This window comes from Macroventuria anomochaeta (assembly GCF_010093625.1).
Source record: "Macroventuria anomochaeta strain CBS 525.71 unplaced genomic scaffold BU25scaffold_12, whole genome shotgun sequence".
Lineage (NCBI taxonomy): Eukaryota > Fungi > Ascomycota > Dothideomycetes > Pleosporales > Didymellaceae > Macroventuria > Macroventuria anomochaeta.
This window is the reverse complement of record NW_022985373.1, coordinates 57,145-73,858: the sequence shown is the minus strand read 5'-3', so window position 1 is coordinate 73,858 and position 16,714 is coordinate 57,145. Positions and strand designations below refer to the sequence as shown.

Here is a 16,714-nt window from a genome sequence, read left to right as displayed (position 1 = left end):
CCAGAGCTACCCCGCCAAAGCTGACAACAAGACCAGTAGCTAGCCTTCAAAACCGAGCTGAATGAAGATCACGCCTCGCAAATAGCGCACGCTTGTGGCGCTACGGCTCATTCTAGCCGATACCTCGCTCAGATCCACGATGCTTGGTCCGCAAACGTTTCTGACATTGCTCGCCTGTTGCACGACTCCACCGTAAGACTACGTCAAGAATGCTCGGCCTCAAGGGTTCTCACATGCATCAGAATCACATCCAACAATATTACTTCTCCTGCGTTGCGCAATCGCACGAAGTTCGTAATAACATCACGACATTCGCCACCATAGCCTCGGAATCGCTTCTTTGTGTTACCCTGCATACCACCTGCATCCAGACACCATGTGGCAGCATACACGAGAGCTGACGCCCGCCCACGTGATACGTTCTAACCACTCATCGTCCGTGCAGTGATTAAGACCTCACCGGAGTATAGACGAATCCTGAATCCGGCATTGCCAGGCGGGGACCCCGTAAAAACCATACGAGCACGATCTACGCTATACAGCTACCGACAATGGTTAGCTCAGACTATTTTCAGACTACCAGCACGTCTTTCACGACCTTACAATGCAACATATGGCAACATATGTCTGGATCAACGGATAAGATGGCCCCATCAGGCAGAGCATCAACGTCGTGACGGTATGCGCAAGCCATACGAGCACTACTGTCCCGCAATCGATAATTCTATCCTTAGCTCTGCACGACGCTGATTTCATTGATGAGCACGACAGAGTTGGCGAAAGATAGCTTGGACGCTCGGTCTGACCGTCTAAGACCGCATGAATATGGATAAGCTGAGATGATTGCGGCCTGGATATACAACCTCAAAACTCGTATATGAACTTCACCCCGCTTCACAGTGAAAGCCTTCAAGCCACAACTCCAGTGGTTCAAGCATCAGTAACAACCTCAGACCATCGTTCTCAGGCACAAAACATCTACATTTTTCAACATGAAGTACGCCTACGCCCTTCTCGCCCTTGCGGCCGCGGTCACTGCTGCCCCCGCCGCTTCCCCAGATGCCGCTCCAGATGCCGCCCCCGAGGCCGCACCTGCTGACAAGGGCTACGGCAAGTACGCATCATACGGTACGTTTCTCTCAAGATCTCTGCCTCACTTCATTCACACAAACTGACCTAACATAGGCACATACCCACCGCCCAAGGATGGCTATGGAAAGTATGCCAGCTACGGCAAGTACGGAGCTTACAAGCGCGACGCTGAGCCCGAGGCCAATCCTGATGGTTATGGCAAGTACGCCAACTACGGTATGCTCAACATCAATGATATCTCACTGCACGAAGCTGACCCCATGCAGGCTCATACCCCCCACCAAAGGGCGGCTACGGCAAGTACGCCGACTATGGCAAGTACGGTGGAAAAGACAAACGTGAAGCGGAACCTGAGGCCAACCCAGACGGCTATGGCAAGTACGCTTCATACGGTATGTGTTCATATTCCCAGTTGCTTTGACTGAAAGACTAAGATATCATAGGTGACTACCCACCACCAAAGGGCGGTTATGGAAAGTACGCCAACTACGGGAAATATGGCGCAAAGGACAAGCGCGAGGCAGAGCCTGAGGCCAGCCCTGATGGCTACGGCAAGTACGCCAACTATGGCAGCTACCCTCCACCAGAGGGTGGCTACGGTAAATACGCCGACTATGGCAAATACGGCGGAAAGGACAAGCGTGAAGCTGAACCTGAGGCTGAGGCCAGCCCTGATGGCTACGGCAAATACGCCGACTACAGCTCTTACCCACCTCCTGAGGGCGGGTACGGCAAATATGCCAACTATGGAAAGTACGGCGCCAAGGATAAGAGGGAGGCCGAGCCTGAGGCTGAAGCTGCTCCCGCTGGCGACTACGGCAAGTATGCCAACTACGGATCATACCCTCCTCCTAAGGGTGGGTACGGAAAGTATGCGAACTATGGCAAGTACGGTGCTAAAAGGGAGGCTGAGGTTGAGGCTCAGGAGTGAAGTGGACTAGAGCGAGAGGGGACAGAGGGCACACCGGCCAGTACGAGTACGGATTTACAATCCTTATGTTGTTATGATTATGCTTTTAGACGAACTACGATACATTCCTTCCCCATATTGGGGTGGCGTTCTTGTCCACACGAAGTATAATCTGTTCCTGCACCTTCGCTCACTATGGTGATATACAGAGGCAGGCGAGGTAAAGGTAGATATTCTGAGAAGTAAGATCGCTGGGATGAGCCATGAGGCTGTACAAATACGTATCTGTTGGATGACTAGACCATCACTCCACATCAACCCTCAGATCAAGTCCAACATGTTCCCAACTTCAACGATAGTATCACGTCCTTCAGTCCACATGTCCAAGCGCCCAACTTTCGACAGTGCATAGTCTTGATCTCTCACTACCTTGCACTCCAACATCAACTTCGATGATCCCGCTTACAACGCCCACGATCCTCGGACCTGGCCACGCATACCACGCATACCCGCGCGTACCAACGCACAGGCTCGGCTGACAGCATCTCAAGCAGCATGGGCAGCCACGCGGAGTTGCATACGACCCAGAGTTGGCCCATACACATGGAAAGAAGTTACCAAACAAAGACGTCGTGGTGAGAAGATTGATGGATTCAGACCAATTCGTATGAATCAGCGCTTCTACATGTTCCCATTTGCCTACGACCGAGAGGGCGTCAAGAGAGAGAAAGCGATCTTGCCGGGCGAAGACGTGTACTTCTGAATCCGTGCTGAGGCTCAAAAGGATGTCCCGATCGCAGGACCGGCAGGCACTACAATATCGCCACAGCCTAAGGCTTCGACGACAGCCTTTTGAGAGAACGTCATCCGAATGCCGGACGAGAAGCAGCTCCATACGGCCACTGAGGCTGAAGCGCTACAAAATAAAAAGCCCATATTAGATTAGCCTATGGCCAGCCGTCTGAATCCTATGGCCAGATGACATGCGTCCTCATGCCACCGGGACCGGGCACAGCAACCACGTCATGGACACTGTCAAGAAGAACTTTCTCCAGACGTGAACAGTGGGCAAAACCAAAGACGAACGCAACGCTGCTGCCGAAGAGGCCGAAACCCCCCGAGCAAGAGAATCCTCGACTCCACGGCCGTCTGCAGACTCGCAGAACAAAAAACCCAAACACCCACAACGCAGTGCTACCCCAAAACAGAAACGCCCAACGACTGCCCCGCGCTCTGCACCTCGAGGTCCATCCGACGAGCTGATAAGGCGGATGCTGAGGTGAAGGCCCGCAAGGCGGACCTGCGAGTTGAGCGGAAGGCGCGTCGGTGGCTGAGAAGCAGGTCATCGAGATTGACGACAAGCTGAGGGAAGGACAGACGTGCAGGAAGGACGCCAAGGTCACGGGTGTGCAGAAGAGAAAGGCGGGTAATGGTGTTTAGCGACTAGGATCAAAGAAGAAGGCGAGGACTGGTGGTTAGATTTGGGCCGGCGTCTGGGCGTCACTGGTCTTTTCCTCTGCGCTGTCTCTACATCGTTTGCGAAGCGATCAGTCCTCTTCACAGGAAGCACTTCAGACGAGAAAGCCGGACGGTTCACACTTGACACTGTGCACCATATCCCCCGGGGTCTTCGGTTATGATAAAAATAAAGCAAGCCATAGCCCGCGGTATCATTGCTCAGATAAGTGATGTACATACTCGATGTCGTCATAAGTCGTGATAGTTAAGCGCAAAAGATGCAAAATAGCCTCCCATATTTACAGACATCCCTTCGTCTCCTCCGCCAGACCTCCCCCTCACGCAAGCTAGTAAGCATCCCCAAAAATCTCCTTGGGACTCTGCACCATTTCGTCCAGCCGTCCCAACCTCTCACTCCCCTCTTTCTTCTTCACCCTCCTCTCGCGCTTCGTCACTAGATGCGGCGTCACAGGTGTGATGGGTGTGAATGGCATGTACGGACTATATGGCGTAAAGGGCACACCGGTTCGTGGTGTCTGCAGAGAGAGTTTCTCGGGGCGGCGGTCAAGCACTGTGGTCTGGATACCGGGGGACTTGAGGGGTGCATCGTTCTGGTAGGAGCGGAAGGGCAGTTGCTTAGTTGGCGTCATGGTGGGTGATCTCGATACGTTGATGTTTAGTGGTGATGGTGGTGGTGCGATGGTCAGGCCGGGGCCGCGCTGGGGTGCGGGGTTGGGCAGTGGAATCCTGAGGCTGTGTGCGCGTTTGATCTCTGCTGGCTCCGTGGGAGAGTATGGTGTTGATGGTGATGTGGGTTGGGTCGGCGGTGAAGGTGGCGCACCGGGATCGGGGTAGAAGCGTGGTGATAATGGCGTGCGGGCATCATCGTCAGGTGCTGCGCCGCCGTAGCTTTGGATGGGACCGCTGATGCGAAGGTTCTTGAGATTGAAGCGGGCTGATTTGTCTTGTTTGCTGGCGCTTGAGAGACGGCTGGGCTTTGAAAGGATGGAGCGTGGTGATGGAGGTGGGTATTCGGCACGGAGGCTGCTGTTGCGGGAGTGTGGGATAGGTACGGCCATGTTGTTGTTGTTGTTGTTGTTGTTGTTGTTGTTGTTGTTGTTGTTGTTGTTGTTGTAGTCGGGAGGGTAGATGGCTTTAATGGGAGATGTAGGGCTGCTGTCGGTCGGTGCTCGGTGAGTGATGCTGATAGCTGACGGCCTTCTCCTCTCATGTCTAATTGCGGGTGGTGGTAGTGGCTCTTCAACAGTGGCCTGGCTGACCTGCCGCGAGTGCTTCTTTGCATCATGGTCCATGACAGCAGCATACAGCCTCTCCATATCATCTTGAGCGCGCGCTCTGTCAGCATCGAGCACCTTCTGATCGAACGACATTGGACTCTGAACAACCGGGCTGACTGGAGTGCTTCCAGAAAGCGACTCGCCCCTCTTGAATTTCCTCATCCAGCTCGTGGCCGAGCGTATCGAAGTCGGACTAATCGGTGTCTCCATGGCTCCTCTTATGGGTTTCAACTCCTGTTCAAACTCCAGCCCAGGTGGCGGATCCAATGCTTTCCGTCTCATCTTTCTCCCAACTGTGAGGAGCAGTACGCCCCAAATCAATACTGTGAAAACGTAGCCAGCAACAAGGCCGCAGATCTCGTACGGCAACCGCTGCCTATCTCTTGTAGCGTGGAACGATGCAGGTGGGCCGTCCTCAGGACTCGGTGCGGGGTGGTTGTAATTGTCCTTGAAGTCGTATGGTGATGGCGAGGCGGCAGCACGCGCAGCAGCAAGGAGTAGCGAGAACAGAGCCGGAGGCAACGCTCTGCCCAGCATCATCTTTCAACCCGCAGATGTAGGAGGGGAGGAGATTAATATGTTCCGAGCACGTCTTCGACGATCCATAGACTGCCGATCCAACACTGGTGGATCCGGCAGTGAGGACCCAGGGAAAGGTGTGAGACGTGACAGCAGGCACACATGGTGATATTTGGACAGCAGCTGGCCAAGATGCCTGGGTCGACTGAGGTGTGATATCGAAAGACATGGGTGATGTGGCTCCTGATTGGAGAGGTTGTTTCTTGAGCGACATGATGGCGTCCAGTGGTTGCTCGTTTGGAGGCGCTGGAGCGGGGTCGCTCATATCGGGCTAGTGCAAGTGGACAGTCGGCATCCACGCTTCGATGTATGTATGCCTGGCTCTCTGCGGTGAGGGATCCGAGTCGTGAGGCTGATGGATTGGCAATTTGCCTTCATTGACGAATACAGAGTTATTCCGTTACTGGTTGCTGTCAACTTCTTCGAAGGGAGAGTAGATTTCCGAGTCCGGAGATGTGCGACTCCAAAAATATCCCCAACCACCTCGCAGATCATGCGTGCAGCGTGCAAACCTGCGGCACAGCGGCGGGCCGTATGCACAAAGCCTCTTCCATGTTGTCAACCCCAGACTGTTCTGCGCACCCCTGCAGATCAAGAAACACGATTCGCTAGCCTGGAAAATTGTGAAGAAGTGATGGAAGTGACAGGGAGCTGATTCGCTTAGGCGGGCGGTTAGAAGGTTAAAGCGTGATGATGCGCAGCCAATGGGAATACAAGAGTCATGTGTGCATTTCAAGGTCGGTGTGACAGCTGCGATCTCCAAGACAGGCACGTTTGTGGTGTTTGTAATACCCATGGTCTGGACAGCACATGGTTCAAAGAGCTTAAGAGGTTAGACCAAGGGACGCGACTCCTGGTCGAGATATTCTCCGTGGGATTGGAGTTCATGCGGCGTGGGATTGGAGTTCATGCGGCGTGCCTATATGTGTAACACTCCATGCTCGTGCCAGACCTCATTGCTTCTTCCTCATTCACTTGTGACTGCAACAGACATTGGCCAACTCGGTTGGCGACAACGGGCGCGATGTGAAACTTGCGCGGCGCAGCGGCCTACTGGTCAGCGTCTGCGCATCGTATATGTACAGATGGTTTCAGGTGTTGATGGGAAGGGTTGGTGGAGCGAGTTGGTGACAAGTATAGAAGTGGCTTTGATTACTTCCGCGCGTCCCCTGAGCGGGCATGCTTCTATCCGAGCTTGAGCTCATGCCATGATAAAGATCATAAGACTACCTAAGGGGGTATCGCATTGATACTGGATTAGCCAATGCAAGCAACATATCTGCCCTGTGAAGGCTATGGGAGCTTACCCTGCCAGGACTGAGCGCATGGTTGCTCTTCTTCATCTGCACGTACGTGAAGCTCGTGGGCGCTCACTTCCCTTCGGCCTTGGCTATCAGGCCTTGGTCTAGACCGGTAGGCTCCCATAAGGCTTTGTTCTTCTTGTTCTGCACCCATAGGACATCGCCTTTGAAGTAGGCCACTGCGCCTCCTCGTCCTGTCGCGCTGGCTGTAATTCTGAAAAGTGGCAGACCGGTGACATCGTGGGCTTCGCGCAGTGGCATCATGAGCAGGTTCTCCTCACCGCAGAACTCCTCGACTACGTCCTTGAAGGTGGCCTCTTCAACCTGTGCGGCCGGTCGAGGTGGCTCTTTATCGACGGACTTGGACAGGTCTGGCATTTCGGGTGACGCTCGTGTTCTTTCGACGCGTGGCGCAGGCAGATCTGTCAGCCTTGCGTCTCCAAGGTCGAGCGCCTGGTTGATCAGCGTATACGCTTCGTCCCAGCATGATGAGACCGAAGGCAGCGCATTGATGTCGTTTCCCAATGTGTCTCTCCACCACTTGATCCATTCTTGTACTTCGTTGAAGACCACGCCTTCGCTGGACAACCACTGATGGATAATCTCCAAGAACTTTGGGAAGAATTGAGCCTTGAGGAGCTCTCCCAAAGTCTGGTCTGACAACAGTCCCTTCCAAGCAAAGACAGCCTCCAGCGGTGCCACATCCTGCTCTGCAGGGTTGATTTCGAAGTTGTCCCGCAAGTGGCTTGCGAAGCGTGGTACAAGGTGGTTGGTGAGCATGCGGTCGATTTCCGCCTTGCCGAAAACCTTCCTCCACTGTTCCATACCGGACAGGGGACCACGAGAGATGTCGATGGACTGCAGCGCGTGGCGCAGCTTGCGCTTGACCTCTGCCACGAGGCCAGAGCCCTTGGGATCCAGGTCAGCTGGCTCGAGGTATGGCAGCCATTCCACGACCCAGGTGTGCGGGCTTCTCTTGAATTTCCGCGGGTTCCATTCGTGCACGGAAGTCGAGAGCTTTCGTGTAATCTGTTCCAACACTCTTCTGGCCACGAACGGCGGCAGCACTGGCCTCCAAGCTTCGATCAGATGCACCATTGGACGAGCATCCTTTACATCCCACTGCGTCACAGCTGAGCTGACCGATGGTAGCCAGAGCTTGAGCATCATAGTCTCGTACGAAGATGTCGTGCCGCGCTTTATTGGTGCCTCATCGTCTGGCTGTGTGCGTGCAACCACTGCGTGTGACGGGTGTGTGTAGGCATCCGAGACGAATCTCCTGCTGCGCGGCTGGAGGACGTTTGACAACTCTGAGAAAGCAGCGGCTGCCTCTTCGAGCGCGTCCTCCAGTGGCGCCCACGAGACGATCATCTGAGAGAAGTGCGGGTGGATGACGGCGATCGATTCGCGATGCAAGGGCTTCGATGGGTACGCGGCGCGCAAGTCCTTCAGCCCGTCGCAAACGTCTTTGAAGGTGCCAGTCCGCATGGACTGCAGTCTGGCGCTGACGTCCGTGATCTCGTCCATCTGTCGCTCCAGCGCTTCGAGCTCCTTCTCCAGCGCATACTCCTGCGGTGCTATGGCCTTTGACTCTGTCTGCAGCTCTTCGAAGGCTTCTGAGAAGCTGTTCAAGTCTCGGCGTACGCGTGCTTGGAGGGAGTTTTCGAAGGGCACGACGTCGCTGCCGCGCAGAGACACGCCAGATGTCGGGGTGGAGGCGCCGGTTGTCGCGTCGATGATGGACTGCAGCGCGAGCGGGACATGCATGCCCGCTGCCTCGAGCTCGAACAGCGTTTTCTTCGGTCGCGGGGCAGCACTGCGCGCCTCTCGCGCCGCCTTGGCCTTGTTCTTCCTCGCGCGACGCTCCTCCTCGTCCGAGTCGATGTACTCCTCGCCGTTGGCTTCGGCCTTCCTGCGCTCCTCCCTCTTCTGCTGCTCGCTCTTCTCCGACACGATGCCCACACCGCCCTTGCTACCACGCAGGACGACCTGGATAGGCTCTGCGATGCCCTCGCCCTCCTTGCCCAGACCACCCGTGCCCTTGTAGCCCATCTTGGCCATCATCTTTGCGCCGAAGCCCGTCTTGAGCGCGGCGCTGCCGTCGCCTGTCTTCGGCTTCTTTTTGGGCTCCTGGCGGAAGTTGAGCTTGCGCTTTGGCGGCGGCGGGGTGTCCATTGTGGGGTCCGTTGGCGGTGTTGGCGGTGTTGGGCGCGTTGGGCGTGTTGGGCGTGCCGGGCGTGCTGGGTGGGCGTGTTGGCGGCGTTGGCGTTGGCGATGGTGTTGGCGGCGTTGGCGGGTGTTGTGTCGAGGTGGAGCTGGTGTTGCCTTGAAGCTTGCGGACAGAATCACGGGAGTGGAGCGCGTCGCATTGCCAAGGGGCCGTTAGCTGCAGCAGCGGCCATGGCTGCCGCGACGGGTGCTATTATTGGACTGGAGGGCGCTGAGGGATGGGGAGCGTCCATGTTTTGGGTGCGAGTGCAACACCAAAGCTGATCTTCTCTCTCCCCTGACTGCAATTTGTTTCTTCCGCAATACCCCCAAAGCCTCGTGTCTGCTCTGGCAGCTTCTGTGCCGCGCAGAGTGGTGCATCATGGCCTCGCCTCCTCGCGTGCTGCAGCCCGTCCCGACCCGGTCGCCAGAGAAGGAGGCCAGCAGCGTCGACCTCCACCACCCGCTGCCCGACCTGCAATCGCTGCAGGGCGCCTATGTCGGCAACATCAGTCGCCTGGAGGAGCACGCAGAACGCATGAGCGAGGCGGGCTCCGACTTGAACGAGGAGATTCGCAGGCTGCATACAGAACTGAAGCAGTCCGACTCGCGACGGTCCTCGCTGCGCTCTCTTGGCTTCCCCGCCGAGGAGCCTGCACGCATGTACGCGGGTCGCAGCCGCAATGTGTCGACGAGCTCGCACGCCCACTCGGCCATCGACACGAATGGCCCCGCTCGCTGGGGCGGCTACTCGCCCGGAGGCTACGTAACTTCGCCCGCGGGCTCCCTCCGCTCGGGCTCGTGGTCGAATCCGCCGGCCTCGCTGCAGAGGCACCGCTCCGGCAGCAAGGCTTCGCGACTCGGCCAGGTCGTGCACCCAGAGCAGGTGCACGAGGAAACGGAGGACGCCGGAGACTACCCCGGTTCGCCCGATTCAATCATGGCTCCGCCCCTCGAGCACCACCAGCAGGGCTCGCCGCCTCCGCCCGGCCAGCGTCAGGTCTCCTCCTTCACCCGCAAGTATGAAGAAATCGCAAACGAGATCCGGGACGAGATGCGGAACAGCGTCAACCTCGAGCGGCCGCCCACCATGGACCACTACCATGACCAAGACAACGATCGCTACGCCGACGGCCACCATGAGCCGTACCCCCATCACGAGCTTCCCGACCGCCCGCCCACCGCAGCCTCGACCGACACCACACACCAAGCGCGTACACTGTGGCACGACTTCGACGGCACACACGCCCCACACACTGTTCCCGAGGAGGAGGAGGAGGAGGAGCAGCAGCAGCAGCCGGAGCCGGAGCCGGAGCCGGCGCCGGAGCCTTCGCATGGCAGTCACAGTCGGAAATCGTCCTCCCTGATGAGGTCCGCCCCAGACATGCCGCCACAAGGCGCGCCGCCGCCAGAAGAGGGCATGGTGTTCTACCCGGCGCCAGTGCCTCGAATGCTGAATCTACCGAAGCGCCTGTCCCAACTGCCTGCCGGGGACGTGGCTGCACGACGTCGTACTCAGGTGCTGGATCAGATGCAGGCCGCAAACAGGAAGTCTGCCCCTTGGCTCGGCGGAACAGAGCCCGCGAGTCCCAACAGGAAGAGTCGGAAAAGTTTCGCCGGCCTGCCTGCGCAGCTGAGAGCCAGCGCCTTCTTCGACCAGCAAGGCCCGTCGCAGGAGTTTGAGGTCAAGGGCGAGTCCGCTGAGGATACCCTCGACAGCATTCTCGAAGCCTCCGCGCGCGCACCTGTCTCTGCCTTCACCGATCATCCCTTTACCGGCCGTGTTGGCAACGAAGTCTACAGCCCAGAACACAAACGCAAGAGCACCAAGTTGTCCCTCGTTGAGCCGGTCGTAGTGGAACCAACCAAGAGGCGGAGCTCGTTCAACATACTCGACACGAACACCAACTCCACTGGTGGCAAGCTGAACAAGCTCAAGAAGCGCAACAGCTCCGCAGATATGAACATCCTGGTCGCTAGAGCCGCTGAGAGCCGTATGAGCTTGGGCGCGGAGCTGGATGAGCGCGATGAACACGCACGAGGACCAAACGACCTCGAGACAGCACCGCGGCGCAACTCCTCTGGAGATGGTCGTGGCCGCAACCCGGATGCCGAGTTCGAAGAGCAAGCCTTGAACGACGACGACGACGACGACGACGACGAGGAGAAGGAGGAGGAAGAGGAGAAACAATTCTTCGGCGCACCAACCACTCTGCTTGCTGAGCTCCAGCTGCGCAAGGCAAAACAGAAGGAGCGTAACATAAACTACGTTACAATGGTCGAGGAAGGTCGGATGACCTCGCATCGAACGCTGCTCGATCTCAACGACGACGCTGAGCGGGAGAAGCAAAGGCGTCTCAAGAAAAAAGTGCAACTTGCCTGGGAGGCTCAAGAGGAGGAGGAGGACGACTCGGACGACGACATTCCTCTTGGCGTGCTGTACAAACAACCTCAGAGGAACGACTGGGACCGTCCGCTTGGTTTGATTGCTCAGCGAGAGCTCGAAGACAATGAGCCCCTGAGTCGTCGTCGTGAACGAATCACTGGACTGCCAAACAACAGGAGGACCACAACCCTCGGAGGAGCCTACGACAGCCAGGCACACCCTGAAGTACCCAGAGTCATCACACCCCATCCCGAGTCTGAAGAAGAAGAAGAGCACGTAGGCGAAACCCTGGGCGAACGCATGCGCCGTCTGAAAGACAAGCAGATGCTAGAAGCCGCCCTGGGCGACGACGTCCGCAAGTCCACCGTCAGCGGTGACTTTGCCGCCGAAATGCTCTCCAAGCTCGGCGTTGACGACTCTCCAAAAGCACTCAAGGACGCACCCTCCGCCTCCCCCGCCCTAGAAGACGGCGAAGAAGAAACCCTCGGCCAGCGCCGCGCCCGCCTCAAGGCCGAAGCAGAGGCTCGCGGCGACATCCTCCACCCCGGCGAACGCCCAGCTCTCAAGTCAAAAATGAGCTTAGCCGACGTTCTATCCGCGAACCCCTACGACGACCACCACCAAGCACGCAAAGTCTCCAACGAGCAACTGATGTCGCACCTGCCCACGGGCTCACTGCTGCACCGAAACGCCGTCGCCGAAGAGAAGCGAAAAGCGCAGCGCCTAACGCAGACCATGCGTGCCTCCAGCTACGGCATGACCGGCCCCGACCCCCTCCTGCGCGGCGTCGGAAGCACACAGTCAAAAGACGACGAAGACCAGCCTCTCGCTCTTAAGATACAGGCGTACAAGGATAGGATGGCGGGGGTGGGACGGCAGGAACAGCCGAGGGCGCAGACCATGATGTTTACTCCCATGGGCATGAATCCTACGCTGAACGTGCCGCAACAATCGACGCCGATGATGGGCATGAACGGCGTGCAGAGCATGAACATGGTAGGCCAGCCCAACATGATGCTCCCCCAACAGCAAATGCTACCCATGCAAACCCCGATGATGGGCATGAACAACATGGGCATGATGGGCCAGATGTCGCTCCAACAACCCGCCATGCACCCCGGCATGGGGAACCGCCAGAGCTCCATGCCCATGCAGATGAGCATGATGCAGGGCGGGCCGCAGATGAACGTCATGGGCGGGATGCCGATGATGCAACCCATGAACGGGATGGGCATGCAGGGGATGCAGATGGGCGGCGGCATGATGGGCGGCGATATGATGATGCAGCCGATGAACACGCAGCAGAGGAGTAATATTGAGGGCTGGATGAGGGGGATTAGGTAGTGGTTGGAGTGGAGGGCAGCCGAAGTCGCCGGGGGGGGGGGGGGGGGCAAGTGTGTTGTGAGATTAAGCTTGTATTGCATTGGATTTGAGGATATATAGGGGTGTGTTTATTTTTTTTATTTTTATTTTCGGGACATAGCGGGTGGGTTGCATTGGCATTGCATAGGCTGGAGTCGAGATTATCTGCATTCGGCATGGGTATGGCGTTTTGGGGGGGGGGGGGGGGCATAGATTCGCGTAATACATTCATGACATATGATTTCTCTTGGGGACACGGTGTGTGCAGAAGGATGCGTTGGTGGTCTGTCGAGCGAGCGGAGTCGAGTGATCGCGAAGTGCAACGTTTGGGAGGCGGAGTGCAAGTCGAATGATTCACGCACGTAGCCACATACATGTCTTAGTGGAATGTACGGGACGGAAAGGCTCAATTGTTCGATTGTAGTTGGCGCATCTTTCGAACGCCCGTTCAAGGCCAATCTATGTCTTCTTTTCCTCAGACTGGTTACGAGAATAACGATGCGGCGCTCTTCCCTGCGCAGCCCAACAACACCCATCCACCATTCCAAGATGCAGCGAAGTCAGAGCGCCCCTCTTCCACACGCGACGACAAAGGGAATCCGGCCGTTATAGAAGCCTGTAAAACGAAGTATCAACCCGCTGATGCAAAATGCCTGTAAAAGACCTCCGAAATCAAAGAGAAGTGTAAGTTGTAAAGACGCCAAACGCCGATCGCTGGATGAGTGGTGCGATGATGCTTGGTAGGAGAGGCGGATGTATCTGTGTACGATGATCCAATATGTATACGTTGAAGTGGGTGGAGTGTAACGGACTCTAAGGTGGATGTCTAGAAGTTCGTCGAGAGGGTGTGGGTGGATTTGATGTGTCTGAGTACGAACACCTTTGCAGACACGTTTTGGGCCTGAGGACTGTACTAAAAGTTCGCTAGCCCGTTCTTCGAGTGCCGCTTGCTGAATCGTTTCCTGCTCTTAACGGAATCGGTATCACCGCGGTCCTTGTGGAGATGTCCGTGTCGCGAAGCAGGAATGTTGACGCCGTCGAGGGCAGAGTCGCCACCTAATGAGCTGGGTGTAGATATCGAGCCGAGTTCAGATAGGGCCAGATCGTTGGTAGGAGCCTGTGATAAAGCGTATTCCCTAGCTTGTTCGATACTATCGATCCATTCCTGGCTTGAGTACTTGCTACCGTCAGGGTCGCTGGTGGTGCTCTTGGGATCCTCGAAGATGAATTGCTTGTCGCGCTGCAGTCTGTTAGCAGACCGTTGAGGGATCGTTTGTATGCACGTACTGTTTCCACAAGCCAAGCTGTCAGACCCTTTGCGTCCTGGAAAGACCTCCACGAGCAACCAGCGGTGAGAAGTGACACCTCTTCCTTGAGCTTCTTATCATTTGTGCCAGCGGCGCACATCAGTACACGAGCGTTACTAGTGATCATGACCAGACGTTGGCGCTTCTTGATAGTGTTGCTGCTGAAGAACCGAGAGAACTTCTTCGGTGCTTCGGCAGCCTCAGCCGCACCGCCAACGGGATGACCTGCAGGATGCTGCGTGATCAAGAAGTTGCCAAGCTTCAAGATCCGCTCATCCCTCTTGGTCAAAACGGGTGACCAGTCGATGTCAAGCTGACTGGGAGGTGGTAGTTCGGTGATGAGTCTAGGCTTTGGTCGCACTTGGGCAGGGGCAGGGGCTCCGGGTGTCGAGGGGCCTGTAGAGTGTTATCGATGGGTTCATGTTGACGGAACCGGAATATCTTTACCATTGAGCTTGATGAGCTCTTGCGGTGGCGGACTGTAAGCCTTGAGGCGTGGTGCCTTCTGCTTCCACAGTCCCTTGCCCCATGTGATGCCGTCAAAGAAAGGATGTGCCTTGATGTGCTCCATTGGTAAGCGCGTGAGTGGATCTAGCACTAGTAATCTTTCGACCAAATCTCGTGCAAGTGGAGGGAAGCCGTCAGGGAAGCTGTACTCCAAACCGACGATCTTTTGGAAGGTCATGTACTCGTTGGCCGCCTTGAATGGTGGTCTTCCGGCAATCAGCTGGTAAATGATGCATCCAAATGCCCACAAGTCGCTGGCTTTGCAAGCATTCTTGTCTGTAAGAAGTTCCGGGGAAACGTACTCGGCGGTTCCAACAAACGACTGGGCACGGTCCGATTCAGCACCCTCCATGGGGTCACCAGATGTCGACCCCATGGCATTTGACTTCTTCAAGTCCAGGATCTTCGCTGTTCCGAAATCGGTAATCTTGACGTGCATTTGGTCGTCCAAGAGAACGTTCTCCGGTTTGAGGTCGCGGTGTATGATGCCTTTCGAGTGCATGTAGTCGATTGCGTCCAGTATCTGGGCACCGTAGAAACGAGTGCATTCAACGTCAAAAGTGCACATCTTCTTCAGAAAGCCGAGCAGCTCTCCGCCAGAAGCCAGGTCGAGAACAAAGTATAGCGAGCGCTCGTCCTGGAACGTGTAGTACAGGCGTACGACGCCTGGATGCTCGGTGAGGCGGTTCAGTGTGTCCTTTTCGATATTCACGTATTTGACCTTCTTCTCCTTGATGATATGGCGCTTGTCGAGCACCTTGATAGCGTATTCGCGCAGCGTCTGTCGATCGGTCGCGGCCAGAACGGTACTGTAGGAGCCTTCACCCAGCGTTCTGCCGAAATTGAAGTCTTTCACCCCCTTTTTCACCACTCGCGTGATGGGCCGCCCGTTCTGGTCCATCTCTTGCCGTGTGCTCACCGCAGCGCCCTTCTCTTTCCACTCCTCGCTGCTCGATAGGGGACCACCTTCCATGCTGTATGGCGAGCTGGACAGCTGTGGGGCCATACCAGCGCCGTCCATTGGCATCCGTCTCGAGCTTCTCCGGGGCGGCAGTGGGCCATTGAGGCCAGACATCTGCGCTGACTGTCGGTATGGATCTCGCCTGCTGGCTTCTCGGACAGGCATAGCGTTGGGCGCTATTCGCGAGCTGCTCGTCCGCCGTATGTCAGAGGCCATGCCCTCGTCGTTGTAGCGGTAGGTACCGGGTGCGGTGGTGGAGCTGGTGGAGAGGTTGGGGTGGTTGTACATGCTCGTCGAAACGGGCCGCTCGCGCATCGCTTGGGACATGGCTTGGGGCTGCGGGGCATTCCTCTGCTGCATGAGGGGGCCGGCAGCATATGGCGGGTACGACACCTGCTGCTGGGCCTGGTGGGCGAGCGGCATGCTCTGGCGGTGGACGAGACGCGGCGAATGGGATGACGACGACACGGCTGCGAGGGGGGAGGCGTGACCCAGCGGCGAGGACGGCTGCGGCGGAGTGGTGCCATAGGGAGCGGGAGCGAGGCCCCGCGACGAGGCGGGCGACGGCAGCGGCTCTGCACTGGCATGTTCGTGGGCGGGCAGGTCAATGGTATAGCTCTGGTGGGCTATAGGCCGCTGCCGCTCCGTAACGGTGCTGCTGCTCGAGGCCTGCGAGGGCGACGACGGCCGCCGGGGTGCTGTGCTCTGGCTCCCGTCAAGCGCTGTCTGCGGCGAGCGGCTCTCCTGCGTGGGCTCGGGCGACTGCGAGGGCGGCGATATGGGGTCTTCCTCGTCCGGGTTCGCAATGCGCAGCCCGCCGAGGGACTGCGACAGGCTCAGGTCGCCATTCATCGTGGCAGCCACTGGGCAGCTCTGGCGGTGAGCGGGCGAAGCTTCAGAGGCTCTGGCAGCCACGGGAACGCCCGCAGCACGTCGGGTGCAATTAGTTCAGCGGACAGGAGGTTTGCCGGCAGCGAGGGACATGGGAACGCCCCGCGACCAGTATACGGGAAGAGCAGCTAGGGCTGGAGGTGAGGATGGCAGACCCGTGACGCGGCGCGCTGATGTCGACGACCGCTCGGTCACGGCAAAACCCACCGCTACAGCTGGTTCAGGCTTCCCAACACCAACACCACTCGCCCGCCCGCAGACCCTTGCACGGCCATCTCGACGACTTTCGTCTGCCAAGGGTGTCACCATGGAGGCTCCTTGGAGGTGCACACTAGCACCTGTGCGACGCGTGGTGCAGTCGGTGCATCATCTTCGCCAGATACTGTGCCATGTCACGCACAGCCAATATAGCACATGCATCCTGCCCTGCTGCGCCTCCATATCAGTTTGCCTT

General features: G+C 57.2%; 5 protein-coding genes across 5 annotated transcripts; 2 read left to right on the top strand and 3 right to left on the bottom strand.

The window, feature by feature from the left end:
- The first annotated feature begins 572 nt into the window (after positions 1 to 572).
- On the top strand, positions 573 to 2,161 carry BU25DRAFT_409660 (uncharacterized protein). The gene is made up of 4 exons (XM_033706100.1): positions 573 to 1,128; positions 1,186 to 1,308; positions 1,359 to 1,484; positions 1,536 to 2,161. Exons 1-4 carry the CDS (start codon positions 993 to 995, stop codon positions 2,021 to 2,023), a joined length of 873 nt encoding a protein of 290 aa, XP_033562818.1. The 5' UTR covers positions 573 to 992; the 3' UTR covers positions 2,024 to 2,161.
- Positions 2,162 to 3,352: 1,191 nt separating this feature from the next.
- BU25DRAFT_28392 (uncharacterized protein) lies at positions 3,353 to 5,518 on the bottom strand. The gene has a single exon (XM_033701888.1). It carries the CDS (start codon positions 5,296 to 5,298, stop codon positions 3,808 to 3,810), a length of 1,491 nt encoding a protein of 496 aa, XP_033562817.1. The 5' UTR covers positions 5,299 to 5,518; the 3' UTR covers positions 3,353 to 3,807.
- Positions 5,519 to 6,420: 902 nt separating this feature from the next.
- On the bottom strand, positions 6,421 to 9,021 carry BU25DRAFT_28394 (TFP11-domain-containing protein). Its single transcript, XM_033701889.1, has one exon. The coding sequence runs from the start codon at positions 8,811 to 8,813 to the stop codon at positions 6,708 to 6,710; it is 2,106 nt and encodes a 701-aa protein (XP_033562816.1). The 5' UTR covers positions 8,814 to 9,021; the 3' UTR covers positions 6,421 to 6,707.
- Positions 9,022 to 9,228: 207 nt separating this feature from the next.
- BU25DRAFT_439160 (uncharacterized protein) lies at positions 9,229 to 12,593 on the top strand (the record flags this gene model as incomplete). The annotated part of the gene is made up of 2 exons (XM_033709094.1): positions 9,229 to 11,317; positions 11,468 to 12,593. The coding sequence occupies 2 exons, from the start codon at positions 9,229 to 9,231 to the stop codon at positions 12,574 to 12,576; spliced, it is 3,198 nt and encodes a 1,065-aa protein (XP_033562815.1). The 3' UTR covers positions 12,577 to 12,593.
- Positions 12,594 to 13,507: 914 nt separating this feature from the next.
- BU25DRAFT_430478 (serine/threonine protein kinase-like protein) lies at positions 13,508 to 15,792 on the bottom strand (the record flags this gene model as incomplete). Its single annotated transcript, XM_033708607.1, has 3 exons — positions 13,508 to 13,834; positions 13,882 to 14,297; positions 14,349 to 15,792. The coding sequence occupies 3 exons, from the start codon at positions 15,790 to 15,792 to the stop codon at positions 13,508 to 13,510; spliced, it is 2,187 nt and encodes a 728-aa protein (XP_033562814.1).
- Positions 15,793 to 16,714: the final 922 nt, after the last annotated feature.